Source organism: Caretta caretta, chromosome 8 (assembly GCF_965140235.1).
Source record: "Caretta caretta isolate rCarCar2 chromosome 8, rCarCar1.hap1, whole genome shotgun sequence".
In the NCBI taxonomy this organism is placed as follows: Eukaryota; Metazoa; Chordata; order Testudines; family Cheloniidae; genus Caretta; species Caretta caretta.
The window spans coordinates 96,923,670-96,943,329 of record NC_134213.1 but is presented as its reverse complement, the minus strand read 5'-3'; the positions used below and the strand labels follow the sequence as shown (position 1 = coordinate 96,943,329).

Sequence of the window (19,660 nt, the reverse complement as noted above, 5' to 3'; positions counted from 1 at the left end):
CTGAGTCACAGCTTTCCCATCTTGTTCAATGGGGAGAAAAATCCATGCATCTTCCTCACTTGCAAGGTGCCATTTAAGAGCGAAGTGTTTCATATTTGCATTCAGCTGCACCATTTAATGAATCACGTCTAGACACTGGTATGCGACTGTGTTCCTTTGGCATTATTTGAACAACCCACCCATCTTTCATACTGCATGAAAAATGTAATCTTAGTACATCAGAATAGAGCTCTACAACAAAAATAATGATTACTAGTACCAAACATTTGGATAATGCTTCCCATTACAAACACTAATTAATCAGTCCTCTCAACGCCCCAATAAGGCATGTAAATACTGTTATCCCCATTCTGCAGATGAGAAAACTGAGTCAGAAGAGAAGTGAACTGCTCAAAACCACACAACATGTCAATGTAAGAACCAGGACTGGATCTCAGGCTCCTGTCTTCCAAGACATTGGTTAGGACATCAACAATTCTTCCTCCGTCTCTTATACATACAAATACCATATTTTATACATAAGTATAGATAGGTATTGTATATTTCTAGTGTGTGTGAATGTATATATGTGTGTGTGTGAAAGAGTGTGTGTGTGTGTATATATATATATATACACACACGCTCTCTCTTTCACACAAACACACACACACCCAGAAATGATATCAATACAATATGGATATAGCAGATTAGTTTTACAAGGTTCCCACCAGTCTGACATTCATCAGCCTTATAATCTAACAGTAACAAAATACCCTTTACAAATACATGTTGAAGCAACATGCTCTCACTCCCAGTCCAGGGGCTGCTGGTTAAATTGATACCCAAGACTGATGTTCTACCAGTCACTGATTGACTAACTTTGATTTTGACATTCCCAGGAAATGTTTTTGCTTGCCTGACCTCATTGCAGGGGTTAAAGGAAAGTTGTAAGCATTGGTTCTGAAACACTTGGAAGAATGTCCCTGAATCAAAAGTGCTTCGTAAAAGGCTCTCAGCCAGGCAATAAAATATTTTTGATGGACTCCTATTTTATCATTACCCATGTAAGAAAAATGTATTGCAAGAATACCAACACAATTCAGGGAAGTAATCATTTGCAGATTTGGTAGGCATTCTCAATTGGCAAAAATAAAAGATTTATTGTTGGGATGATGAAACAAAGAGCAGTTGTGCAAACTTTACTGAGCAGGATTATGAGAACATGCTTTTTCCATTTCCCACTTTTGAATGCCTTGGATGCAGTTTCAAACGAAAGATCAGGATCAATTATTTAACATTGCAGTTATGCTGTACCTGACTGTAGGATCTCTTCACACATATGTTATCTATGCACAACAATAAAAAAATGAGAGCCAGAGGGCATACTGCTGTAGACAGCCAGTCCAGTCTCAGAAATAAAACTCACATTGTTCTTTGTTTCAGTGACTAGCAGAGAGATGTGAATAGAAAGGGCAGGCAATGACAGACGTCTGTGATGTAAATGTATAGCTATTTACCATGTATCTCAGCAAAAAAACTGCCCTCGACACCTTGAGAGTTACCTTTCTACACAAAAACCACAGGTGTCCTGAAGACATTATACAGAGTCAGATCAGTTATTAGCTACAGTATTGTCTTCAAAAGCCAAACAAAAGCTTGATCCTGCAAACCTTACTTATATGAGTAATGCTACAGAAGTGGATGTGGTTCCTTGTGTGAATAAGGGTTTACAGGATCAGTTCCCAAAGCAGGCTTAAGAAATAGGTGGAACAGAAAACAATTAAAGAGAAACTAGTTCTTTCTCTTCCCATTTCTGTCAAGGGCTCAGTGTGACTCTGAGCAAGCTGCAGGTGAAGCTCTTTGGGCCACATTCTGATCTCATTTGAACAGGTGTAAATTCAGAGTAATTCTGGATTCACACTTGTGTAAATGGGAGCAGAATTTAGCCCAGAATCTGTGCCTGGGTTTATCTACCTGTGAAGTGGTCACAATTATCACCATTGTGAGGATTAATTATGGTTTGTAAAGCTCTTTGAGATCCTTAAATGAAAGGAGCTATTGAGGCATAAAGTGTTATTATTGATCTATTATTATTATTAGGCCCATTAATGCAATGCATGAAATAATAAAAATACTTTGCATTCATTAGTCCTCACAACACCCCTGTGCCATTTTACATTGGGGGAATCTCAGGGACAGAAAGGCTAATACCAAAATTTCCAGAAGTGTCCACTGAGTTTCAGTGACTCAATTACTGGATGCATCTAGACATGCATTGAGACATCTAGAACCTGAATTTCACTGGTGCTTAGCATCCAGGTGCACTATCAATCTGAGCCCTCCTCCAAAAAGAGCTATCCAAAATTGATGGATGCTTTTGGTAACTTTGGAATAGGTGTTTTGCCAAAAGTCACAGAGGGTCAGATTCTGACACATTTACTCATGCTGAATAGCACCTTGAATTCAAAGACATAGTTAGGCACCTAAATACCTTTGTGAATCCCATGCTTACCTGACAAGTGGCCCCAATGAAATCTACAAGACTACTTGTCCAATAAAGTACTCCTCATTATAAGAGTATTGAAATTGGCCCCACAGCGAGCTGTACACAGATACAAAGATCATGCTCTGACAACCATTGCTTTTTATTTCTCATAAGATTGTTAAAAGGCCAGCTATTGCTGGCTTTTCCTGAAATAACAATATCTCTTTTTAGAGTGGAGATCCAACTGTATACATTACTGTATAAAGTTTCTGATGTGCACTAAATTCCTCCTTCTCCCTTGAGACTCCACTATAAGGCCTTTGTGCTGACTGCAAATGCAGATTAGCATAATTATTAAAAGACATATTTCATAATACACAGCATTAAAATGTACTGACCTAATAAGAGATGTTAATGAGTATATTGTTGTCAATTTTTTTAACAATATTTAATTTTACTGTTTTTTAATTTGACCAAACCCTCAGTCGGGTGATCCAAACTACTTTTTTTCCCTTTGAGGTTAATTGGTTTTTAAAAAGGCTAAATCACTGAAATTTCAGAAGAATCTCATGCCATTTTTAATAATTCCCATCGAGCACATGCTTTGAAATCAAATAAAGCAAAGCACGTAACCTCAGGAATACATTCCCTAATGCTTTATTTTAGAGCTTAGAATTTTAAAGCCTACCAAACCTCTGTATTATAAAATTAATAATATTCAGATGCAAGACTAAACGAGTATGTGAAATTATTTTTGATAATACGAGTATCCTCACATTGCTTCCAGATTGAAGGTTATTGCACTCTGCTCAACAACTGCAGTTGAGCCCACTATGAACAGCCTTCTTAACTGGACCTCCTGGAGAAAATCTGCCTTATTGAAATGGTGTGGAGACTCAGCTAAATTACACTTTTGGCACTCACTTTTGGGACATATCTTTTAGGTATTTTTGTAATATTAAGCCTTTCCTACAGAGAACAGAAAACTCACAATTATATTTACTGCTTTGCAATACTTATCACTAGATGGAGAATAAAACTGATTAGTTTAGGTTGTATCACTGGATCTTTACCACTGGGCAGATTCAATATAGTGAAACCGATGGGCAATTCAATCCCAGATGAGATGCACAGAGAGAGAGAAATCTTGTCACACTTTTGCAACATGGGAAATAGTGAGCTAGGCTAAAATCTTTAGAAGTTATTTCAAACCAGCTGCTTGGAATTGGGAAGGACTTTCAACTTTTGCATCCTCAGATGCGACTATTTGGTCCAATCCATTGATCTGGGTTGCAAAGAAACTGATATTGTGATATTGCAGCTGGAATGATTTGGGAGTTGGAGGCTGGTTCCAGGATATCTTCAAAAGGAGACTCCCCTCAAGATGTCTGTGGATCTGTGCTAAGAATGGGCTTCAAATTAATTTTTGTTTGGAATATCACCCAGAGTCTGGCCATAGCAGAGCTGCAAATAATTCCGAGTGTCTTACAATGAGAAAGCATCACTGTTCCCTGAGTTGTGTGTGACAAGTGGATAATGATAGTGAGATGTTATTTTTGCATGCCAGTTGGGTAAAGGGAGGTAGAGAGAGCCTAGGAGAAATTTTCCAAGGAGGATTGAGAGCATTGTCTGGAATTTTGGTCTTTGGCAGCCAGAGATGGCAGGCTGCAGCTAATATATTTTAAGATTTGATTCTGGGCATAGTTTACCCTATATTATCAGAAAATGAGCTTGAATGAATCTGGTCAATGTTGGAGGAGAGTTCTGGAGTGACTAGTTCACTTTTGCATATGACATGGGAGTGACAAATGGCACAGTAACTGGGGAGAACAATAAAATCCCTCTTCATTAAAATCCTCACACTGGACCAGGCCATTGGTTAGGCTTCTTCAGCATCCTGAAGTATTTCGTTTTCTGACTAAGACCTGCTGCTTTGGAGGAAAGTGACCTCCCCCTACCTCATATATACTTTGCCAATTGTGCAATGTGGTACAGAGAGGTAAAAATTCCAACCTTGAACCTAGCAGGTGATCAGGTTACCTCCTACACAACTGTACTTCATTACTCCTGTTTTCTTAGATTACATAACTACAAACTTTATCAGTGGTAAGGAAGTTACGCAGCCCTTTAAAAACCCAGGTACAATATCTGATTTGACTATGTCTTATGACAATGAGTTTCACAGTTTGAGTATACACTGTATTAGAGTGGTATTTCCTTTTAGTGATTCTAAACCCACTGAATTTATTTTCATAGATGTTTTCCGGTTCTCTCATGAAGAGTCAATAGTATTGCCAACATGCCATGGTGATTGGTTCTGCATAAACATCGCAGCCCGACCGACATATAGATAGCAAATGAATGGAGTGACTTATGTGTTAACTATGCCCTCCCAGAATAATTTGATCAAGTCAATTGAAATAAAGACCCATGCAAATAGAGTCTTCTTCCTTATGAAAGGAATAATTCTTATGAAAGTCCCATGCTGTACCTCTAACCTTCCTTATTACCCTTCTCTTGATCTCTTCAATTTTCTATGTCACTTTCTGAAGGTAGCATGACCAAAGTTGAACAGAGTCCTTTAAAAGAGGGCATTAAACAGTGGCAGTAAGAACTGATTTTTTTAGATTTATGTAGATTTATGCAAATGTAAAGAGAGGGGCACCTATCCAAAACCCTAGGTGTCCCGACACAAATTAGAGGAACACAGATAACAATTAGCAGCCAACCTCATAACAGCCACCAAAACTCAATTTCTTGTAGATGTCCCATAAATCCCATCCCACACACATCGAACCCCCATCAAACCACTCCCTCTGCATCAGCCTGATCAAATAGATGCATGCATGCCCTGAAGGTCAACAAATTAGGATTATTTTGGCCCAAAGAGGGAAGCTGGTTCCAAAGCTGAGGACCTTCATAGAAGCCTAGAGGAATCCAGCACAAGAATCTCTGCTGACTGTACCTATGGCAGTTCAGCTTGAGGACAGAAGTGGTCCTTCAAGTAGGTAGGTCCCAAGCCTTTTAGGATAAAAATATTGTCTGTGCTATCTTCTTCTCTCTCTTTAATGCACCAAAGAATTTCATTTTCTTTTTAATTGCCTCTGATCACTGAATAATCACCCTCATTGAGCCAACTACACACAATCACTTCTAAACCATTTGCTTCACAGGATTCTGCAAATTCAGAGCTCAAACACCTATAGCATATAAAAAGTTCAGACTTGCTTACGTGCAAAGTTAAATTCCATGTGCCATCCTGCTGACCAGTTTTTCAGTGCATTCAAGACTATCTGTAACGTCAGACAATCTGCAGTGGTTTAAATAAACAAATATACGTAGTATCATCACCAAACCACTTACTTGCTGTCCTCCTCCTCACCACACAAAGCTCTTAACCCTCCAGTTCCTAGACAGCATCAGGAAGTGCTGTATGGGAGATGTGTATGTCAGATTCAATTAAAAAAAAGGACCTCTGGGAATGTGGTTATACTCTTGGGTAGAATGAGTGTTTTTTTACCATTACTTTAATAGCAGCAAAGTTAGGCCAACACTGGCATTTCTGAAAATACTATCGCTGGCATCTGTGCATTATTGTTCTGTGCTCCCACAACACCCTCCATTCAGAGATCTGGAAACGCATTACAAACATGAATAAAATAGTCCTTACAACACTTCTTTAAAGGTAGGTCAGTATTAGCTTCATTTTACAGATGAAGGAACTGAATTACAGAAAGGAGGTGGATCTGAGTTTCCTTAAACTACACACACAGCAATGCACATATAGTTGTGTAAATCAGGTAATTGCATGCACAAGTAGAGAATTTCCCTGCTGATGAAGGATCGTCCCCTATACTATACGTGACTGGAGCCACAGCCTATAGAGGCTACAGTACCCAACACACCTTGCTGCATTTTGATCCAAATAGATTGCTCATTGGCTGCTGTTGGCAACTACTCACTAGCTACTGAGATCATAGATTTCCCATTGGCTGCTAGCAGCATGAATCTGCTTAGAATGCCCCACTCAGCATAGGTATAGTAATCAAGCTAAAACCCCTGATTAGTTACCAAATGTATCAGGCCCTATTGATGCTTAAAGATTTAAAAGGCCTGTGGAATTCTAAACCACCCACACAACATACAGAGAGAAAGCATAGTAGTACAGTTACTTATTTATATAGCTCTTTGTACAGAGAGCCAGAACACGGGTAGCAATTTTAAAGAGGCAGATGGTTAGCTAACGTGATGTACTGGCCTGAGCACAAGATCTGCGGTCAGGAACTCTTGAGTTCTAATGCTGCCCCGATGCATATTCTTTAGGTACACTTAGGCAAATCACTTAACTTCGTTGTGCCTCAGTTTCCTTATTTGTAATGAGGCCATTATAATACCTACCCATGTGAACTGATTAACAAGTTACTATGTTTAGATTAAAAGGGCTATTTATTAACAACATAAGTAGTAGGGGGGTTTTTTTGGTACAACAGTTGCAACCAAAGGCCCCAGCCAGGCCCAAGGGCGTGCTCAGGAATTTAAAATTTCGCTAGTTTTGGTGGGGCATGTTGTGCATCCCCACTATAGCCACTGGGCCAGAGAAGCTCGCTCTCCCTGCTGTGGCCCCGCGGAAGGAAGAATTCTGTGTCCCTGCCAAATATTGGGGGTGGGGGTCATGCCCCTGCTTGTCCCCCCCTTGTACACTGCATACAGTACATACATAAAATAAAACAGAGTGTCTACTCCAAAGAGCTTGCAATCAAAGAAGGAACAAGATGTGACAAGTAGGTGTAGGACACCACAGGGTTGGACAAGAGAAAGGAAGAGTGAAAACAAGGCTACATAGTTCGCTTCTCTAAGATAAGTGAACTAGAGATATTAATGATTGAGAGACAGGCCACCTATCACTGGTGGTTTACAGGAGCACAGCGATTCATGATGCCTAGTTTCTATAAACATAAATAAATTGCATAAGTAGAAAAGAGATTTTCTTATTTCTCTTCACTCTTAGTTGCCCAAGTTTGAAAATTGGGTTCCTTGAAAACACACACACACACACACACACACAGAGTGATGGCAGCCTTGTTGTCTATTTTTTATGAAGTTGCCACCATGCAGGAGGGACTGAAAGAGATTACCCAGTAGTGGTTTTATCCAAATCAAACAATCTTAGGCCTAAAAAGACTAAACGAGCAGCCATATATTTACATTCTCAAACAGGGATTTATGGTTAGTCTACAGTATTTAGGGATCACTATTATTCCATACACCAAAATGCTAGTAGAACTGAAAGACTACAAAAGATGCAGCTATGAGAAATTTTTTTTAAATGAAAACCATTTAAGCTTGCTAATTTTTGCTGTCTCAGACAATCAAAATTCCAATTGTCTGGGACATCAAATCTAAAAAAGCATGAAATTAATCTTCAAAAGTTAAAGTCTTAAGTACATTGCATCATTATTTTTGTTGGATATATTTTTGATTATAATGCAGATGAACCCCAAATTTAATAAAACTAAAACAACATGAGTTAAGTATGAAACATAACAGGATATTGCAGAGAGATTAGGTAGTTTCCTTTAGACTACTTGCAGAGCCCAAGGAAAAATCAAACACAAGGAACATAGTGAAGAGAAGACACAGCTTAATTAGAATATTTAACTGAATAGGAAAGCAGAATACTCAGAGTACAGGTTTTGGCAACAAAATACAGAAAGCACAAGTAGTACCCAAAATCTCAGTAGTTCCTCTACGGCAGATGTCGTTTTGCCTTTCAACCATTGGTAGTAGAGAAAGAAGCATGCTAGCTAAATTTAAACCAGCTGTAATGATGAGAGTGTTACAGTTGGACTGGAGGAAGCTTACCTCATGAAAATATTGTGGAAACTGCTGTTGGAAAGATAATAAAAGGATTAACTGCAGTTTTAGTGGACCATTTACTTTTCAATCAAAATGTCTCATGTATTTCCTGTTCTCAAGTGGCTTGAATTCCAAAATTCCTTTGTCTATTACAGTGCATAGTAGCAAAGCCTGTCATAAGAAATTAATAATTTTACATGGAAGAAAACTTTTATTTATATGGATTGAGCGCTATTTGTGCTAACTGCCCCAAACAGTCTCAAAACCTACTTGGCCAGCAATCTTAATGGGCAAAAGAAAGAAGAAAATCAGCACCCTCAAAAACAAAGTAAAATTGTGTACAATGGGTAATTGTAAGCAATGAAAGAAAATCCCCACTACAAATACCAAGAGATGCAAAGTTACTGAACAGGGCAATCCACTAAACATAACAAAACAAAACTTAAGAACTCAATTGATGCAAAATGAATTGCCTTATTAATTTCCAGGGGTAACTGCACAACTATTACCCCATCAAAAGATAACCAATAATGTAAAATGGCATAACATCATAGCACAAAGAAAATACAAAGAAATCTTTTTTAAAAAATGGAATGTAATTCAGCAGGCAAATGATCCCCATTTGAGGATAATAATTTTAAGGAGATGAGTCTGTGCCTTAAGATCTCGCATTGCTAGATCAAGTAATTTCAACAGCAGGAAGCTAGACTTACAGAAAAGATGCATTTTTAATGTGCCTCAAAGGTCCGGTTTTACTATAGCATACGACTCGAGGTCTCAATTATTATTACCTGCTGATAGTCACTATTTTTGTTCTGGTTATGGAAGGAGTTAACTGCTCGTGTGATGTTATGCTCTTAATTCTCTCTGGGACACACAGAGTACTGGAGTGATTACACTGTCAGCTGTAATGAAACAGAGCTTTATATATTTACATGCCAAGAGTACATACATATTTCCAGCATGTCCAATATGCAGGTTTTCGTCGGGCCTTTCACAACACTAAATTCTTGAGATGTTGTCAATAGCCTATTATTTAATGCAGACTAACAAAGTGACTGAAAGGGGAAAATTTTTAGTGTTACATGAACTAACTTCTGTGGTATACACAGAGTCCTATACAAACACTGACTGGAATGTAACATTAGAAAGCTGCTATACAATAGCTGTCAAATATGCATCTTAGCAAAAATGAAGAAGGGTCTCCATCGCCTGCCTGAGTAAATCTAGCACTCTCTACTGCGTCTTTCATCATCATAGAAAAGCTAACCAAGTTTCCCCATTTTATCATTTTCTTTAAAAAAGCCTGAAAGAAATCAAGAGAAGAGATTGTTTTCATTTCTTTGTAAGTGATTAAAAAGCCAGTTCCACTGAGAAATCCAGATGGTTTAGCAGTTTCATTACATTTTTATTTATAAGAAAGGGGTTTTCATTGTTCTTTTAACATTTACGGCAATAAAAATAACTGTAAAGAGTTTAAATTCCTCAGTGCTTTTACAAGAGATGTTGATGCTACTTATGAAACTGAGGCCAAAGGTAATTATTTGTATAAGTACTCCTGCTTGATAAATTAGACACATACAGTTGTCACTCTTAAAATGTGCCATTTTACCTCAAGCAACTAAATAATGATGCCTCACTATTTCCATTATTTCCACTGTTATTCCATATACATGGTTTCGGGAATACTAATTGAATTGAATACTAATATTAAGATAACATTATTAAGATATCTAAGGCAAATGAAAAGTTGTTAAGGTGATAATAGCATTATTCTGTGGCAACGCAAAAAATGTTGCGTATTACTTTTCCTCTCCTCCAACTGATCGTTAATACTTGACACAAGGCCTTGAGAGATTTCTAGCACCAAATTACATATATAGATATATAAACACACACAAGCCATAATGGACTTCATCCTGTCCTAACGTTCTTATGAGTATTTCTTGCAATAAGATTTTGCTACCAATACAATAATGGGGGGGAATTTTGTAAATTGAGTAACATCACCTGCTGGTGCAATTATTCCTTTGATTTTTTTTTTTTTTTACAGCAGTACACAAAGAAAGCTTTGAAAATCTCATGGCTCAGTTTGGAAGCTCATGTCAAACTTGCTTAGTTTTATCTAGTCTATTCAAGGTCTTATATTATCGCTGCTCCCTGCATATGGAAAGCTCCATGGAAGCCATTAACTTCTATTTTAATTTGGCCACATTATCGTCATAGGATGCAGATGAGCAGAGAGTGCTGTTCTCAAGACCTCCTTTTTGGAATGCTGATGTTGTTTAATATAGCTTGATCAGAGGAGAACAAAGGGGTTTATTTTTTCAGAACACTCTATTTTGCCTAGTTCAAAAAACAAAACAACCCCCCTAAATCCAACCCCTAAGAACCTTAGAAAATCTCAAGATATGCAGATTTTTTAACCATTTTAAATCCTTAATATGATTCTTTTTCTTTTCTGAACTACCATCTCAAACTGTTGCACTATTAACTCCATGGGTTATTGTTGAGAAGGAGGAATGAAAAGAATTTAATTAGATGTGTTTTATGTTTCTTTATTTAAAATGTCACCTGAGGCTCAGTGACCCTTATTTTACGTTAAATGACTGCTGCTGGCTTTGATCATCATTTTATTAATGCTTTAATGAATATTAAAAAAATAAACCATTGTATTAAAAGTTAAGCTTTCATATAAAGGGGACTGAATCTCTTTTCCAAGAGCTACAATATTTATTACTCAAACATTTCCTTTAAAATTAAGTTCCTTCCTCAAATCTCCTTAGAACAAACCAAGTTACAGGAAAGTATGATAATTATATTTGAATAATATTGAAGAGAGAGAGCCAGTGAGTGAGCAGAGTAGCATGTTTCTGTTCAAACAACAGATTCCAGACTTACCATACACTTGTTTGGTTTTTCTCCAGAATGAACCCTCATATGAATCAGCAATTTGTAACGAGCATTGAAAGGCTTATACCGACGGACACAGCCTGCCCAGAAGCAAGTAAAGTCCTCTCCCTTCCTTTGGTCAATGTGTGTTTTTTCTAGGTGTCTGACCAGTCCATCTTGTTGGTCATAAGTGGCATTGCAGTCAATCCACCGACAGACCTGTGTGCCATTGCTGACCTCTTGTTCATCTCCTTCACTGGGCTGAAGGGACTTTGGAGACATGGAGACGTGCAAATGAGGCAACGTCCCTTGAGTCTGGCTTAGCTGCTGGTGTAAATGATAAGGCGGCGGCGGCAGCCCCTGACGATGCCGAAAGAGATCTGTGTTAGAGGAATAATCATCGACCGGTTCTTGTTTTAAGAAACTCACCTTCTGGCTGCTGTGTGAGGCATCTTGCTGAGGCATACTAGTACCATTCATCATAAGGTTAAGACTTGCATTTTCCTCTATTTGCTGCATTTGTAGCGGATCACAGTCATCTCTGTCACAATCAGTGGAAAGAGGTACAAGGCATGCTGAAGGAGAGGGAAGACTGCAAGGGTTCCCAGGCTGAGAGCAAGACTGAGGACGAGTAGATTTCTGAGCACTGTGGTGACTGACCTCCAAAGGATGAGAGGAAATGCCAGCCGAATTAGTCCGCAGACCATTCACGCAGGTGACCAGTGATGTTTGCGACGTGCGGATAATAGCTGTAATATCGATTCCTTCAGCTGAAGACGGCATAACAGAGATGCATCTTTTCTTCAGGTTGCTTGATTGTAGCCTGGCTGAATGTTGAGGGCTGCCAAATGACAATGAACCCAGGGAGGAGCTATGTTCATTATTAAACAAGTATGATGAAAGTGAATTTGTAAAGCTATTATTCATTAGGTCTATTTCAGGATGCAGACTACCAGAGGCTCGCAGCTCCATTCCCTCTGTAGTCCTTCTATGTGCAGAAACCTCCGAAAGAACCTTATAATCACCTGGGCACTCTTGCTTAATGTGCTGAGCTGGGTGACTTCCATTCATGCACAAAGTGGAAGAATCGATGGAGTCCTGAAACCTGGGAGACCTGTAATACAGTTTCATTAAACATCACCAACTGTGGGAGAATTTATGATTTTTGTACAAGATGCAACATTTATTACGCCCTGGAGAATGAAACCACTTATTCTCTACTGCACGTTGTCTGTGTCTTCCAACAATTAACTTTTAAAAACCTGCAATGTTTCCTCTGTGGCCTTGTAAAGGTAGCATCATTTTACATGGGATTAATTTTACACTGTGGGTTACACATTGCACAAACTCCTTCCCACCCCTACTACTGACATCTCATCAATCATAATATATAGGGTCAATGTACAGACTGGACAAAACCATAGCAAAAAGTGTGATAGCTTTAGCCATTTTTTAGTTTTTTGAACACAAGCATTTTCGTTAGAGCACATAGGGAAAGTGTTCTGGAGTTCTCCCATAGCTCACAGTGGTGGCGTTAATTTTGTTCACACTCTCTAGAGACATTCACCATTACAAAATTCACAACATTTCAACTCACAAGGCATTTGTTTGAGGAAAAAATTTGATCAGCTGAAAAAAGGGGGATGTAAAGAAATAACTGGAACTGCTGGGCACTATTACAATCTAAAATAATCATTAATTTAAAAAACCTGCTAGTTGCCTTAGATCAGTGATTCTCAATCTTTTCCCTAGCAGAGCACCCCATTTTTATCTAGCTGGGATCTAGCCAGGCCCCCTCTGCCATTTGGTAATGTGAGGATAGGTTAGCACTGACTCCCTGGCATTTGTTCAAGATCCTACTGAGAGTCACAACCCCCAAGGTAGGAACCCATGCCTTAGGTAACTAAATAGGGTTAGGAACATAAGAATGGCCATATCAGATCAGATCCATGATCCATTTAGTTCTGTTCTAACACTGGGCAATACAAATTGGCTCATGCAAAGGAGTCCATAACAGACAATTTTTAAATAACCTGCCTATAGGAAAAGTTTTTTCCTAATATTTTCTTCCAGGCAATCAGTGATTGGCTTATGCCCTAAAGCACAAAGTTTTATCTCTCTTATAAATATTTATCATAGCTGATATAACTGTGTCTGTATTATTTCTCACTATTAGCAGCTGTTCCCTAGATATTCCTACAGCTTATGTAATATATAGGGCTTGTGCTGGCCCTCTTCACATGGGTGAATTTCACACTACAGAGGATTGTGGGTAATATTGCAAACACTGAGGCAACTATGGTTATTCAGCAAGTTTTTAAGGAAACCACATTTAAAACAAAATTGGAAAAATTGTAGAGTGAGCAATGCCTGTATATGCAGCATGTATAGCCAGATAGCTACTGATGAGTCAAACATGCAGCTACTGTACACGTATGTAATGGAAATATTTATGGGGTAAATCACAGAACCATGGAATAGATTTCATTTATCTTACAACTTGACTATTTCAACTGCATTCTGCTCCCTAATCCATTTTTGCTGGGGCTATTCTAACATTCCAACTATGGACAGCTTTCCAACTGCTATGAATTTAAAAAAAAATCCACACCCACAAAAACGTTTCTTACCCACAACGAGGAGAGATTTGTCAGAAAGATTACAGTGCACTGAGACTCAGTACTGGCAATATTCTCAGGGGTGGATGAGATTCTGTGGCCTGAGTTGTGCAGGAGGTCAGACTAGACTATCATAACGGTCCCTTCTAACCTCAATATCTATGAATCTATGAATTACTTCTGGTGTCTTGTTTACAACACACCGGCTAATATGTCCCAGAATGATGTTTGCTTTTTTGAAACAGTGTTATATTGTTGACTCCTGTTTAGTCTGTGATCCATTATTACCCCAGATCCTTTTCTGTAGTACTCCTTTCTAGGCAGTCATTTACCATTTTGTATTTGTACAATGGATTATTCTTAAGTGTAGTGCTTTGCATTTGTCCTTCTTGAATTTCATCCTGTTTATTTCAGACCATTTCTCCAGTTTGTCAAGATTATTTTGAATTCTAAACCTGTCCTCCAAAGCACTTGCAACCTCTCCCAGCTTGGTATCATTCACAAACTTAAGTATACTCTCTATGCCATTAGCCAAATCATTATAAAAGATATTGAATAGAATTGGATCCAGGTCAGATCCCCATGGCACCCCACTGAATATGCCCTTTCCAGCTTCATTTTGAACCACTGATAACTACTCTCTGAGTATGGTTTCCAATCAGTTGTACACCCACCTTATAGTAGGCTATCTTTTCTTAGGTTGCTTAGGAGAAGATAATGTGAGACAGTATCAATAGCCTTAGTAAAAAGTTGAGATATATCACATCTACTGCTTCCCCCCATCCACAAGGCTTATCACCTTATCAAAGAAGGATGTTGGGTTGGTTTGACAAGATTTGTCCATGACAAATCCATGTTGATTGTCACCTTCTTATCTTCTAGGTACTTACGAATTGATTGTTTGATTATTTGCATCATTATCTTTCCAGGTACCAAAGTCAAGCTTTGACTGGTTTTTAATTTCCTGGGCTGTCCTTATTCCTCTTTTTATAGATATGTACCATATTTGCAGTTTTCCAGTCCTCTGGGATCTCTCCCTTCCTCTATGAGTCCTCAAAGATAATGGCTAATGGCTCAGATATCTCTGCAGCCAGTTCCTTAAGTATTCTAGGATGTATTTTATCAGCCCCTATCAACTTGAAGACATTTAACTTGTCTGAATAATTCTTACCTTGTTCTTTCCCTATTGCAGCCTCAGATCCTATCCCATTTATACTGATGTTCACTACATTAGTCCTCCATTCTAACCTTTTTGGTGAAAACTGAAACAAAAAATACATTTAATGCTTTGGCCATTGCTGCGTTTTCTGTTACTGTCTTTCTCTCCTGTCCTTACTCTTCACTTTGCTTCTAATGTATCTGTAAAATGTTTCCTTGTTACCCGTTCTCTCCATAGCTAGTTCAATCTTGTTTTGTGCCTTGGCCTTGCTAATTTTGTCCCTATATGCTTGTGTTTTTTGTTTTTTTTTAATATTCATCCTTTGTAATTTGACCTAGTTTCCACTTTATGTAGGACTCCTTTTTGAGTTTCAGTTTGTTGAAGATCTGGTTAAGCCAGAGTGGTCTTTTACCATGCTTTCTATCTTTCCTATGCATTGGGATAATTTCCTTTTGTGACCTAAATAATGGTGATTGGTCCTGCAGCACAGAGGTACTGATCCCAAGAGGCACTATGCTCCCAAACCTTCCAGTGAAATCAATGGGAGTTTCCAGGACTCAACCTTACTCAAAATCTGGACTGTAGTTTCTGTGATGAAGACAATTGTATCACACGGAGTATGAAATGCATAAAGAGTAAAAAAGAGTGTGATTTCTAAAAAGAAACAAAAGGAAGTATTGGGGTGAATGATTTCAATCAAGAAAGAATGAATTCACATTTCTCATCCACACAGCTTTGTGTTACAGAGGTTCTGCTTATGTAAATATAAATATTGGCTACTAATGCAGATTTGCATACCAGTATTCTTCATAAGAATTATAGCTTTCTAGATATATGCACCATGTTATACACATTATGCCCCCGTTAGTCAGTTAACATTGCTGTAGGAAGTTGCATTATTTTCATTTCCCAACTTTTGGGTGTAGACATTTTCAACCTTAAAGTTGCATTAGTGCAAATTTTCTGCGTTAACTATAGAATTTTATCATCACCCTTCTAGGGAAAACTCTGGGCCCCTGCCGCCGCAGCCATTGTGGGGCCCAAACTGGAGCAGAACTGGTGCAGTTCTACTGACCAGGCACGGGAGGGACAGGATTCCTGGAGACCAGCTTTTTAGGTAGCTCCTTCGATGTTATTATTTATCGTTTGTACAGAGATAGCCTTGAGATGGCTCAGTCAGGGATTAGAGCCCCATTATGCTAGGCATTGTGCTAACAGATAAAAAGACAGTCCTTGCCCCAGAGATCTCACAGTCCAGGGCAGTGGTTCTCAACCTGCAGCCCAATCACCACGCAGCTGCAGCCCATGTGACATTCTCAGGGCCATACAGGCAGTATATTTGTGTTATGTGGCCCACATAACACAGAGAGCTGCATATGTGGCCCACAATGGTAAACAGATTGAGAACCACTGGTCCAGGAACTATAACTTGCTGCAAACATGGATGTAACAAATAAATGAAGGTGGGATGATGAAGGGACAGTAAAATGAACACAGTACGGTTGTGCCAACATGCAGAGGATAGGGGCGGGGCAGAGTGGGTGGCTTTGATACAGGGGATATACAATAGGAATTGAGGGCGATGGTGAATTTTGGAGGTGGAGGAATTCCTATTGACCTCCCCCGCAGAATACATATAGGTTTGGAGACATCTTTAAATGTTCACTCTAAGCAACAATCCAATTGCACAGGATGTTACAGCACGCTGTACAAGGAAGCAAGGTCTTTGTACAGTATGTTACAGTCCTGTGGTGGCAAGTGAAGTCGTACTTCTAAAGAGACTTCCATACACCGTAATTGGAGCCAGAGAACAAGGACAGTAGCACTTTGCCAGAAGTGTTTTAGTTTAAAAACAGCCTCAGAGTAAAATAGCCCCATAGTAAATAATCTGAAGATTTTGGCTAAACAAATGTACGTGCCTTTAATTTCCCTTGCAAGCAAATCTTTTCTGACTACTGACAGTTTTAAGAAGCTAGAGGATATTGTTCTGCTACACAATTACGGGGCCCTTGCATGATTTGCTTTTTGTCTGCTCCGCTGCCTTTACACAGAAAAACAAGAACACAATGTGGGAAGAGTTTTCCATGCCTGATAATGGATTATCTGACAAATGGCCAACATTAGCTGTACATGGAGGCCAATTGTGGTGAAGAAGGTATTAGGACTTTTCCAGTATAACACACACATCTCATTTACAAATATTATGTAGTGGAAATTATGTTGCATAACTTAAAAGCTATTAACTGAGCTTGGGATGGAAGAGAAGGGGGTATTATCTGTGGATTAATGCAGTCATCACTGGAATACAGTTCCTGAGGAAAAAAAAACATGGGGGGAGCTGATGGGGATAATGAATTTCAGTGTGATGGGAAAAACAGCAGAAGCCAGTCGTAACACTGAATTCCTAGCAGTATTTTGAGCTTGTGGTGGAGGTGTCGTCATTTGTTTGGGTTTTCTTTGTGGTTGTACACATTAGTCGTTCAAAGATTAACCCAGAATCCTTGTCAGAATTTGCATTTCCCCTTATTTATGCATTGGACATCAGAGCTGGTCAGAACAACCACTGCAAAGTACAGTCAGTGCTGTCGAGAGTACGTTTTGTTACATCCATTCCCACCCTCTTTTGTCCAGGCATTGTCCAAGAAAGGGCTCAGTCCTGAAAGGCACTGAGCACCCTCAACTCCCACTGACTTCACTGAAAGCAAGAGCACTCGGCACGATGCATATTGGGCTCTTATATTTTTAACTCTTCAGGGTAAGGACATTGTCGTCTTGTATTTGTCTGTAAAGAACCACAACTATGTCACTGCGGCAAAGAGTCCTGTGGCACCTTATAGACTAACAGACATATTGGAGCTTAAGCTTTCGTGGGTATGGATGCATCCGACGAAGTGGGTATTCACCCACGAAAGCTTAAGCTCCAATATGTCTGTTAGTCTATAAGGTGCCACAGGACTCTTTGCCGCTTTTACAGATCCAGACTAACACGGCTACCCTCTGAAACTATGTTACTGTGTAAATAATGAATAGTAATAATAATAAATGCTGTCTGTTTTCGCTTTCATACCAAGAAGTAGCTTTGACTCCATATAATGTGTCTGTTAGGAAAGACAGGTGCATTCACTGTGCTAGGATTAGTTACTGTATGTCTGTCATGCTCACAGAGCCAAGCAGGGCACGAACACTACACTGAAAATCCTGTACAAATCAAAACTGTGGAAACAGGGTGGACATACAAACCGAGAGCAAACAGCCCATGAAGGAATGGAAAGCAACCACAATGTACCTCAAGATGCTCTCCAAACAGTTACTCAGGAAATGCTGAAACCTGACGATTTTAGAACATGTTGTAAAACAAACACAAGAGAATTACCTCAATCACCTGCTGCTTTATCGTAATAGCAGCCCTCTCATATTCTGTTGCATACAATCCTCTATGTTGTGCTGGGAATCTTCCCTCAGACAGAGATGGAAGGAGTTCATATTTCTGAGTGTAGTACTGTGATCCCCAGTATACACTTATCTGTCATTTCCCCATTATGGATTTTACAAAAAGCTTCAAAAAGATCTAAGCAGGGTCCTCTCCTTCTCTTTTTGTTTTCTTCTGCCCAAATTATCTTTGTTTCATAATTATCCTCAACGACAGAATAAAAACAGCCTGATAATTGCAAGAACAGCACTGAGACATAAAATGGTTGGGACGGAGCTGAGTTAAATGCAGCAGAAGCATAAAAGTTTTAATACCAGCAGCAGAATATGTTTGCTATTTGGCATGAAAATGATCTGCTTTTTTTCCTTAAAGTTCTCTCCACTTGATTGTCACATTGATGTGCCTTTTATTCCTGAAAATTCAGATATCCTTGTCCCATTAGTAAAAGAAAAAGGGAAAACAATGCATAAATGTGTATAATAAAATCAAAAACAGCCAGATTTCCATGACTAAGTTACACAGTCAAAATTTCCTCTTGCTGGATCTATGGAAATTTGGGTTTGATGGTTCCAGGCAGAAAGCATCAATTATTCCAAATATTTAAGATAAAGCCTGCAACTTTATTGAGTTTTTTTATTTCTGCATCTCTTCAAAAAGGTCAAGATCATTTCATATCATAAGCTTTTCCAGAAACCATTGTAATTAAAATAGATGGACATATTTTAATTCAGAGCAGGCTTCTATTCACAATGCATGTCTGTTTAGGGTATTTGTTTAAAATCTGGTAATGTTAAATTTGTAACAACAACACAAAAAATAATAGAGTTCTACATTTTCGTATAATTAATTTATAGCAAATGTTTAAGTAGGGCTCTGCCATGAACAGAATCTAAAAACTGTGCATATATCAAAACCAGAGCCCAGATTTTTACATTGTAGCCTTAAAAGCAAATACCAAGGATATGGTGCTCTGTGGGAACATTTAGCTCCGTTTGTTAAAGGAAACACTGTAGAAAGAGAGTGGCACCCGCTTCCTGGAGGTTTAATGGTGGCATGCCAGACTGCCATATGGAAGACTCCAGTTTGGGAGTGACTCTACCATCCTTTTTTCCTTGGTTGGAACTTAGAAGCATCGTGGGTGGTGAGAAGGGAGGGGAGGCAGTTTTCTTTCCAATTAAGTCACTGGCAAATTATCATTCATTTCAGTGGATGCTGGGATCGTACTCACAGAGGAGACATAC

At 38.8% G+C, this 19,660-nt stretch overlaps 1 protein-coding gene across 1 annotated transcript in view; it reads right to left on the bottom strand.

The window, feature by feature from the left end:
* GLIS1 (GLIS family zinc finger 1) overlaps positions 1-19,660 on the bottom strand; it is a 269,587-nt gene that overhangs the window by 125,850 nt on the left and 124,077 nt on the right. Inside the window, exon 4 of the mRNA XM_048862377.2 lies at positions 11,222-12,326. Within this exon, the coding sequence (XP_048718334.1) occupies positions 11,222-12,326 (1,105 nt within the window). The remainder of the gene's footprint in view (positions 1-11,221; positions 12,327-19,660) is intronic.